The 10,775-nt window shown below is 43.6% G+C and overlaps 1 protein-coding gene across 2 annotated transcripts; it reads right to left on the bottom strand.

Moving 5' to 3' along the window:
* Positions 1 to 665: 665 nt before the first annotated feature.
* On the bottom strand, positions 666 to 9,558 carry LOC311140271 (cytohesin-2-like). Of its 2 annotated transcripts, none has more exons than XM_084175249.1 (12): positions 9,403 to 9,558; positions 7,638 to 7,788; positions 6,862 to 6,928; positions 6,582 to 6,700; positions 6,405 to 6,485; positions 6,131 to 6,243; positions 5,904 to 6,052; positions 5,562 to 5,673; positions 4,407 to 4,483; positions 4,162 to 4,233; positions 3,924 to 4,078; positions 666 to 3,798 (listed from the first exon to the last, which is right to left on the bottom strand). In XM_084175249.1, exons 1-12 carry the CDS (start codon positions 9,467 to 9,469, stop codon positions 3,711 to 3,713), a joined length of 1,251 nt encoding a protein of 416 aa, XP_084031375.1. In that variant the 5' UTR covers positions 9,470 to 9,558; the 3' UTR covers positions 666 to 3,710. The 2 variants fall into 2 exon arrangements, with proteins under 2 accessions (XP_084031375.1, XP_084031376.1); XM_084175250.1 differs by lacking the exon at positions 9,403 to 9,558 and adding an exon at positions 8,088 to 8,120.
* Between the last annotated feature and the right edge of the window lie 1,217 nt (positions 9,559 to 10,775).

Below are 10,775 nucleotides of genomic sequence, written 5' to 3'. Positions count from 1 at the left end.
GTAGTGTGGTCTATATTTGGTGGGTCACACCATAGGTTTAGATAGACCTCGCATCATTGCATCTGTCCCATTATGGTGTCTGTGAGAGCAGGGGCAGCGTCATTGAGGCCATCTACATTTTGAAGTAGTCCATTTTCTTCTTCTAGTTGGCAAACAAACTGAAAGGGTGCACACCGCCAGCTGTAGTGTGTTGTGAGAACAGATATAAAGCCAAGGTTGGCCATTTACTGTCACCTGCAGTTATGGAATGCTTGCTCACCAGAATAATTCATTGGCTGATCCCTCCTGATGACCCAGATGGAATCATGTGATCCTTCCTTAACCCATAGGAAGTCCCACCAAGTTGACTACTTAAAAATGGTGAAAGTCCTTGATGGCACCGCCCATGCTAAAACTACCTTTTGGGCCCTGGAGTCCTGGGGATTCTGGGAACTTGCAATAAATTCCCCAGTTTTGCAGAAATCCTGGTTGGAGAATTCCGGATTTCCTGCTTATTCCTTCCTGATTCCAGGAAACCTCCAACCGGGATTTTGGGAAACCATGGAATTTATTAAAAGTTTCCAGAATATTGCAACCCTAGTCACAATGGGAAAAAAGGTCTGGGGAATATGATATGAACGTTTGAAAACAAAGTGTAGTACTAATCACTCAGTAACACAGGAGTATTGTCTCAGTTCACATTTTATTATTTCACAACAGTTTGACTGGCACCAGCGTACCGTGGTTTATTGTTTCACAACAGTTGACTGGCACCCGTGTACCGTGGCTTTGCTACATATAGCACAGATGACCTATCCATCTTTACCTTGCTGTAAATCAAAAATAAATAAATACTAAATCAAACAGTATACCAGGAAGTAGTGGTGTTGGGGTCTGGGGGACAGAAGTAGTAGTGTTGGGGTCTGGGGGACAGAAGTAGTGGTGTTGGGGTCTGGGGGACAGAAGTAGTGGTGTTGGGGTCTGGGGGACAGAAGTAGTGGTGTTGGGGTCTGGGGGACAGAAGTAGTGGTGTTGGGGTCTGGGGGACAGAAGTAGTGGTGTTGGGGTCTGGGGGACAGAAGTAGTGGTGTTGGGGTCTGGGGGACAGAAGTAGTGGTGTTGGGGTCTGGGGGACAGAAGTAGTGGTGTTAGGGTCTGGGGGACAGAAGTAGTGGTGTTGGGGTCTGGGGGACAGAAGTATTCATTAGTGTCCTTTCTCACAGAAGTGTGTCTCTTTGTTGAGTTGGAACAGTGTGATGTCCCAACTCCATTTTGGCAACTTTGCACTTCAAGAATACCCAGATAGGTCCACTGTGTTTCAGTATCATGTAGTGTACAGCAGCCCTGCCTGTAGGTTGGCTCACTGCTGTGTGTGTCACACCAAACACTTTCAGAGAATAACTAAAGAAGACTAAGAGATAATTTTTTTTGTACCTAGACTTTCGTATGTAAACCACATTGAGTAAAACTTCTGTGTTTGTAGTTGTGAGAGCGATGAAAATATGTATTTTATCACAACCAGTGAGGACGTTGCAGGACAGCCTGGCCACCACTGGAGGGTACTACAGATAGTATTGCCAATCTACAGGTACAGCACTTTAAAGGCTGTATAAAATATTGATAAAGTGCAGCAGACAATCCTAATTCTGCATTTTCCGTAATCATCAGTCTAATAAAATGTCAATCCAATGACAAACTAATGAAAATAAAAAAAATATCTACGAGTCAATTCAGGCATAATGTATCGTTAGACATGTATACTTAACATTGTTATTAATTCAATACATTGGAATATTGCAGCTATTCCATAATACTTGAAAGATGTTCTAGTGTTCCGTGTTTGTTGGCCTTTTTATCTTCAATCACATTAAGAGGAATCTGATGCCTTTTCCAGGCTTGGCTGATGATTCAACTTCAGAACGGTCATTTCAGTTCTCATATTAGACAGGTCGTTTCAGATTTATCATGGGGTGATGTCCCAATAAACACGCATAGTTTGCTTTCTTTTAAGATCACAGATCTGACAGGATTGGATGGGCATCAGTATTATGAAGGACATCTATCCAGCCCTTTCACATATCCATGATGGTTATTGTGGAAAGAAAGCCATTACAGGCGACTGTGCTTCAGTGAGCCTCATTCATTCAGGCTCTTACGAGGGTAATATCAGAGGTTCGTTCAGGATGGTGCAACATTACCAACAGTGCAGATAGAAATAGAACGTATAGAACTGACAGGATTCCCTGAACCATACCACAAAGAACCATGCCTGTTCTATACAAAACATTTCTGTCCAAAAGGTTTTGTGATGTAATCACTGTCCTGTCCTGAATAATCGAAATGTTCCAATTGGAGGTCGATTCTATTGTGCCAACAGGGAACACTAACAATCTTTCTCAAATGCACCCAACACTAACAGGAGTCTGATCCATCTGTGTGTATGGGGGAACAACCCTCCAGTCATCTCCACATGCAGTCCTACAGTAGCTCATACAAAACAAAAGATGTAACAAACAAAAATAAACAATAAATTAAATCTCTATGTGTGTTGTAAACAAATATACTAACAAGTACTTACTAAAAAAATAAACAAAGTATACATTGTAATAAGCTGCCGTTGTAACTTCTTAAAACCCACTGTAGCATATTATAGACCTGGGTTTAACAGTTTAAGTGTCTGTATGAGGGAGTGTATTAACTGTCTTGTGAAGGAAACGCCAGTGGTCATTGACAAGAGTTGTCTTCTTTAGTGTTCACTGCTCAATTGTTGCCTCATTGGTCAGTTTGTGGGAACTTTTCCTGTAGATGGTCGATCATAATAACTAATGTAACATGAGAATGACATTAATTCTCCCCCACCCCCCCATAAAAAAAAAGGTGGTTGTCCCACTGGCTATCATAAGTTGAATGCACCAATTTGTAAGTCGCTCTGGATAAGAGCATCTGCTAAATGATGTAAATGTAAAATGAATGGTCTAAGGCTACGCAGTAATGACCAGCGTCATTTCCTTCACACAGAGGCTACAGTATTAAAGTGTTACTTTGATAATGCCGATATAGACATACTAACCTGGAGCCAAGCAGTTAGAATAAAGCAGTAGAAAACTAGGGCTGGACCTTAATAAGCTGAAGTGGCTTCCTCAGCCTCCGTGCATTCTGTCCTTCACACAGTGATAGAACTGGACCGGTGGGAACCAAACACACTGGTCCATTGCCCCAATGTTAGATCAGTTAGATGAAGGAGAGGAAGTCACTTCAGACTGATAAGTTGCAGCCTGTTTGTGATGGAAGAAGAGGGTGGTTTTAGGTTCAGTGGCCCTGCTTGCTACCCTGAATAAAATACACATTTATTTCACAGTTCACTTCAACGTCAGACAAAAGAAGACGGGAGGAGAGAGGTGTAGTGACGAGAAGGGGGCTTTGAGTGAGTGAACTAACTGTGTTGTATGTAGGGTAGTAGTGGACACTTCGTAGTGTGGTAGTGTACAGATCAGCCGCTAGCAGCAACAGACGGTAGTGGATGAGTGATGAACTCTGAACTGCCTGTGTGTGCTGGCCAGTCTCTTAAACAGGATAGCAACGAGTCCTCCACACAGAAAGAAAGAGGGGGAAAAAAAGGGAGGAATGAATCTAGGAAGGAGGAGAGAAGGGCTTGTGTCCCATGTTGGAATGAGAGATGAAGAGGTGGAGGAGGAGATGAAGAGGAGAGGAGGGAGGAAGAAGGGAATGTTCTACGGTTGTTCCTCGTTCTTCTTTAATGATATGCGTTTCTTCCTGGCAGCCAGCATCTCGTAGAAGGGGTCCACGCTGACCGCAGAGCTGGAGAGAGGATGCAAGAAAGAGAAACAGAATAGAAGAATGTTAGTCTGATGCATTTCTAAATGTATCCCTCCATCCATCCACCCTACTCTCCCTTCCTGACTGCCTCCCTCCCTACTCCGTACTTGATGTGGTGGATCCATTCGTCCTTCTCCTCAGGTGTGGGGGCAGAGATTCGGTACACGTTGTGGTTCCCCTCCACCACTCTGCCGTCTGCCTCCGTCTTACAGGCCTTGATCAGCTGACCACGGTTGTTGGGGATGTACAACTCAAAGCAGTTCTGGGAAGGGAAGGGCAGGAGTCACGAGAAACAGTGCAGTGATCATGTCCTATGTTGACATTCTAATGTACTGACAGACTCACAGGTTTCCTGGGGTCTTCAACCTCACGGATACTCAGGTTCTCTAGGGGAATGATACCTCTGGGCTCCTTATCCTGAACACACACACAACAGACATACACACTGTAGTATACAACACTCTGATCCACGTTACAATGTTCTGTTACATAGCTCTTTACCCTCTCTGTACTGGATTCCATTTCCATCACATTGCTCTACAGTGGCACTTGGACTTTGGCAGCAGATGAGAGCTATAATGTTGACTTACTGTAGTATATTCAAAGTAGTAGAGGCAGTTGTCTGTGAGAATGAACCATCTTCTTTTCCAGGTCTTCACCCGTCCTCCTGAAATACGAGCAGACCAACACAGAGGCATGAGAGACAGGGTGGTAGCTAGAGGTTAGCAGAACACCAACTGGACTGGAGACAAACTCATTCCATTTGACTGCTCCACAAACTGAAGTAAATATGCCATTACTACACATCACCTTCAGGATATTAGTTATTCAGACAGCTTGTATAGCCTTACATGTCCAATGTTACTGTGCTTTTGTATGTCAATTCATCTCTCAGTAATAACTAGCAGATATTAGTAATATGTAACATATTTAATGTCTGTCAAAAGGCATGTGTGGACAATAAAGTTTATTCTATACTGCCTGGTGGCCATTTTGGTTCCATAAGAATGATATTGTTTCTCATGGACCCATTCTCCCAGTACATACCTCCTGAGAAACAAGCGGCAGCAGAGTGTGGAAATCACAGGGAGAAGCAGAGACAACAGGGACCAGAGGTTTCGGGGGGAGGGAGGGAGAAGACGGCAGAGATATTAGTGACAAACAGATCACAGACCCCACCATGCAAGAGAAGACGGTTCAGACTGCCAAGATGCAAGAGAGTGAGGTACTGAGGGAAGCTCCATGTAGAAGTCACCCATAGACACATCTAGGATCAGTTTACTGTCCCCCAATCCTAAACTTAATTTAGGGAGTAAAACACAAACTGATCTTATATGAGAATCCAAGGGCAGCTCCCTCAGTATGGACAATTCTGTCTATTTACCCATCATGCAATGGCAGTCTTAAGACCACAGACAATGTTTTAGGCAATATTGCTGGAGAACAAGTGTGGCAGTATTGCCTCAGAACATTGGCGGTGTATCATTATCTTTAGTGTAAACCTGAGAGAGAGGATGAAGGCAGGCACATAACAGCACAAAGCCTTAGGAGAGAGAGCACACAATACACAAGTTTACACTCATTATCCAAAAACCCTGGGGCTGATCAAGACGGCTACAGAATGTTAATATGTTTTTAAGCCATCCAAATAACACATATTTGGTTTTGAAACCGCCTTGAGGTGATCGGCAGAGAGAAGCCGCAGTACACCCTCCCACCACCCGGCGATGCCACAGCCGACTCACCCAGTTTGAGGAGCCAGCCCTCTCTGTCGGGGTTGAAGAAGGTGTGTGTCAGGTCGTTCCCATCATCCTCAGGGATCTTGAAGGGCTCGTTCTTGATGCTGTCATAAAGATTCTGTGGTAGACAGAGCGGAGAGAGACATTGAGAGGAGAGACAAACAGCAGGGAGATTCACTATAACACACACACTGTTATTTCATCTGAACTAGAGCTTCATGCAACTGAACCCCTACAAACACATTAAAAAATACGAACAATCACTCAGTCACGAGCCAACGACAAGCTCACTTCCACAGACTCCCCTAGCCCTTCCCCATAGCCCCTAGGTTCCCCTCCCTCACTCACTCTGAGCAGGTCCTCTGGCAGGTCTCCACCCTCGTTGATGCCTCTGTTCATGGAGATGAAGCGGTCCAATCCAGGCTTGTCTCTCACGTTGGGGTTGTGGAGGCTGGTGTTCAGCATGATGATGGCAAACGACAGCACATAGCACGTATCTAAGGAGAGAGAGGAACCATAAGATGAGAAGAGTAGCTAGCAGACCTCTGTGTTGTAACGACTGTAGGTGTGTGTACCAGTGCTCTGGAAGACCCCAGGGTTGCAGTGACAGTATCTCTGGGCGAAGGCCTCCATCATCCTGTCAATCTTCTGAGCCTCGCCGGGCAGACGGAAACTCCACAGGAACTGCCTGCAGGAGTCAAAAGTCAGAGGTCAAAAGGTCAGAGACAGAGCACTAGCTGCCATGGTAACAAAGACGCTTATGTAGGGTTTTTATCCTCGATAATTTGAAATGCATGTACTGGTTTTTATTAAATGTCAGAGGTTATCACAGAGTACACCCCAGCTTACCTGAGAGCCTGGACCAGGTTGAGATCAGTGAACTCATGAAGGTCAACAAACGCCTGCAGAACCTTGAGATTAAAGTCCTCCCTACAGGAGAGAAGAGGGACGTAGACTTCTGATGCTGTTCAGCCCAATAATAACAAAAGAAGAAGAGAGCGAAAGGTAGAGAGAGGGAATGGTTACCTCTCTCCCAGGTAGTCTCCTATAGCAGTCTTGTTGAGGCCCTCTCCTTTGTACAGGAACTGGGCAACGTCCTCTTGAGTGTGTCTGAGCAACTCATTCTCCACCAGGAACACAATACCCTACACACAGAGAGAGAGAGAGGAGAGAAAGAGAAACTACAATGAAAAGACACTCAAGAGATTGATGACAAGAAAGACCGCGAAAGAGAGGGGGTTGGGGGGGGAAAGAGTGGTATAGAGGCTGATCAGATTAATGTATCCATTCCATGTCCCATTTTCACCTTTTTGGGGTCCATGTTGAACTTCTTCCTTCCCATGGCCACATGCCTGTTCTTCTGTAGAGTTTTACTGCAGGGAGGAAAGACAAGGAGTGGATCATATTCAACCCAATAACTCTGCATCAATTATACATACAGTTAGAGTGAAATGGAGAGGACAGAGCAGGGAAGTCAAACTAAAATAGCTCTTAGAAACGCTTTCAAATCCTTCTTTTAACAGCGAAATTGACTGAAAACACATTCTCATTTGCAGCTATGACCTGGGGAAGTTGCAGGGGAGAGGAGAATAGTCGAAGGAGCCAATAGGAAGTTATCTATTTTTACATAAACTTAAAAGTGAAATTGCCATAGATGCAATATTGAGTAAATGCAGAGATTCAAGTTCCTTGGCGTATACATCACTGACAAACTGAAATGGTCCACCCACACAGACAGTGTGGTGAAGAAGGCGCAACAGAGCCTCTTCAACCTCAGGAGGCTGAGGAAATTTGGCTTGGCACCTAAAACCCTCAAACTTTTACAGATGCACAATTGAGAGCATCCTGTCGGGCTGTATCACCGCCTGGTACAGCAACTGCACCGCCCGCAACCGCAGGGCTCTCCTTAGAGGGTGGTGCGGTCTGCCCAACGCATTACCGGGGGCTAACTGCTGTCATATGGATTCTCTCAAATCATCAATTATAATTAATCACCAACTTCAGATACACCAGTGGAGAGGTGCTACACACTGAATAATGGAACTGAAATATTCAGGGACACACAATCTGTGTTTTTCTCACCTGCCCTCTGTACTAGTCTCCAATCCCTCCACCTCTATGATGGCCTCTCTGAGCTCGTCTCTGAGCCTCTGGATCTCCTGCAGCAGTGCTCCCTTCCTCCGGCGGATGTCCTCCAGCTCAGAGCGCTCCTCTGGACTCAGGTCTACCGGGACTGTAGGGATGGAGGGAGAAGAGGGGTGAGAGAATAAAGAGAGATCGGGATAGAAGGTGAAAATGGTGGAGACAGAGAGAACTAAGTTTGAATACTGAAATGTTTCAGGTCAATTCTAAGTCTGTTTGCTACAGTGCATTTCCAAGATGCTTTGAGTTTACTACTGAAAACAATAAGAACTTTGAGTAAAATACATGTTTTCCCAAAACGATTCATATCCAATCCAATGTTCCTAACAATTGTTCAATTTCCTCTGCATCTCTCCCTCTCTATTCCTGCTCCTTTCTCCGCTCACTGACCTGTACCTAATTCCTCCATTTTGCTTGTCTGGTCAAATGGAAACTTCTGTGGAAAATTTGGCGGTCGATGATGTTTGTCTCATTGCAGCCTTGATATACTGGAGCACTCAACCTTACAGCGTATTCATCGATAAAGACAAGTTCACAGAGCTCAGAAAACCAACTAGTCTTGAATAGAAGTAGCCTATCCACACAGAACAAAAGTACAGTAGATAAGAGGAAAAACTAGTTTAAAATTAAATCAGCCGAAACACTGGCTGCAGGGCTTTCACTGAAACATTCCATGGAATCCTGACAATCTCTAACGTGACAGTGGGAGCGGTTAGACATGAAAAATACTAGTTGGGGACAGAAGAGATCTGCATAAAAAAAAAAGTGAACTATGCAGGACAATTTGTCATAAAGAGTATCAATTCCAAATGACACACTTCTCTCTAGCTATTGTCAATTCTCAGATGTTTTCAATTCAACTAACTAAATGGATTAGGCGTGTCATCAGGGCTGCACTGATTTATGTAGCTTCTTCGCTCAGAGATAGATTTTCTTCTAGCACAGCACTAACTCACCTGGTTAGACTAATTATCAAGCCACTATCTAATTAGTTGTATCAGGTTAGGTGTGTTATTAGTGCCGGCCTGGAACAAAAATGTGCAGTCCTTTGGGTCCCCTGCCTGGACTGGAGTTGAAAAATACAGAGGGACAGCATAGCTACACTGCTGCAAACCACAGTATTCCCTCGGTAGAGTGACAAGCCACTACAGTGCCACCAGGCCGCGATGGGATTCATGTGTTTAGGAAGCTAAATGACATCTGCACGTCAACAACCCAGTTACCCCGCCCCTCAGAATGAGAAGAATAACTAACGAGCTAGCTTATTCAATGCTTTGATTTTTGAAGGACAGTGGGTGGGTTTAACGTCAAATAGAAACCAATATTGTAATGTATAACATTAGCTAGCTATTTGGATATGAGTGGTCAGACTACAATGAGTAGTTAACTACAACTACCTTCCTACAGGAAGACTAAAAAGAGTTAGCCAGCTTGCTAACAACCTCGCTAACTAGAGAGCTAACGTTAGCTAGTACTGTATTATTATCTTACGTCGGACTGCGACTGTATGGGACTCTCTTATGAGAAACGTATAACAAACAAAGATGACAACCATGCAGTACAATCTGAAATATAATGCATACAACGTTAATATTGTTTCGTGACAACTGGTGCTCTAATTGTGTAGTGAAATACCTGCTGCTACAACTAGCTGGCTAGCTGAGTGTGTTGTTATAAGACGTTAGCATAGCTTGTAGCGACTTACTGTAGTCCAGGTCATCCATTTTTGGCGCTTTGCTTTTAGGCATAAATATTTCAGAGTCGACTGTCATTCAATAAATGAAAAAAGAATGGATATATATTAAAAATATATCCTCCAAATAAAAAGGAAATAAATAAATAACCAGCCTTGCGTACCGAAACCCGGTGCACAGACAAAGGAGGTGGTGGTACAGGAAGTGACGCTAACTTTTTGTTATTAATAAATAAACACGTCCTCACTTTCGGCCATGTTTGTAAGGAACTTTTGAACCCAGAAAGAAGCCACACAACCAAAGACACGGATAACATTCCCCTTTTATCTATGACACAAACATCTGAGGTTGATTTGGCCCATTTACTAGAACTTGGTTTCTTTCCCAATAACTGCCTGGAAAAGGGGTCACTGTATGTTTTTATTAAAGGTCCAATGCAGCCGTTTTTATCTAATATCAAATCATTTCTGGGTAACAATTAAGTATCTTACTGTGATTGTTTTCAATTAAAATGATGAAAAATAAACTAAAATAACTTCTTAGCAAAGAGCAATTTCTCCAGCAAGAATTTTGCTTGGACTGTCTGGGAGTGGTCTGAGTGGGGCGGGAAAAATGTAATACTTGCTGTTATTGGCAAAGAAGTTTGGAACTCTCTTTCTTATTGGTCTATTAACTAAGTTACCACATGGTGATGTCACCATGGAAAGGCCAAAGCTCCATCCCACCAAAAATGGCTGAAATTTTAGGTAGTCTTTTCAAACAGCTCTTACACTAAAAGGGCATTATCATAATTTTCACAGTATTATTCCAACCTCAGTGTGGAAATATATGTAAAACACAGGAAAATCAAGTTTTTGTCTGCACTGGGCCTTTAATGATTAGGTGAGGGACAATGTTCAGCACCTACTTCCTTATCATCACTGAGGAAAGATCAGGAGATGTGAACTCTCTCACAGGGCAGGCCTGCAGATCACATGGGCAACTACTTGATTATGTAATGTACTCTGGAGTGTCAAAGTACTCAAAATACAATTTGGACCTAGGGAAAACATCTGCCAATTTAGGTTTTTGCCTTACAAATGTCCAACACAAAGGGATGAGACATTGGTCTTTATAAAGACCCCCACCATGGATGAGTGTCAAGCAGGGGAAATGCATCCTTTCTCCTCCCTTTCTTTGGGTGATTCAGAAATTACTGTATTGTGGAAGGCAAGCTTCCCACCCTCTCACGTGTTTACAATCCAACCTTGTCAATTCAGTGATTACCCAAGGAAGGTAGCATTTCAATGTATTTGATCAGGCTCTCTGAGATGCAACAGAGACAGAGACGTATGAGTTTCAGGCTGGTTCAGGGATAATGTATCAAAAAGAAGGAGAGCCTACT

The sequence above is a fragment of the Coregonus lavaretus genome (genome assembly GCF_964263955.1).
Source record: "Coregonus lavaretus genome assembly, chromosome: 13".
Classification (NCBI taxonomy): domain Eukaryota; kingdom Metazoa; phylum Chordata; class Actinopteri; order Salmoniformes; family Salmonidae; genus Coregonus; species Coregonus lavaretus.
This window is presented reverse-complemented; position numbering and strand designations above follow the sequence as displayed.

Bases quoted from the DNA above. Each gene is read 5' to 3' on its own strand.
- LOC311140271 (XM_084175249.1), bottom strand. From the start codon at position 9,469: ATGACAGTCGACTCTGAAATATTTATGCCTAAAAGCAAAGCGCCAAAA. The intron at 4,484-5,561 runs GTGAGTCGGCTG...CTCGTATTTCAG, and splicing joins GGGCTGGCTCCTCAAACTGG to GAGGACGGGTGAAGACCTGG. The intron at 4,234-4,406 runs GTAAGTCAACAT...GTGTGTGTTCAG, and splicing joins ACTACTTTGAATATACTACA to GATAAGGAGCCCAGAGGTAT.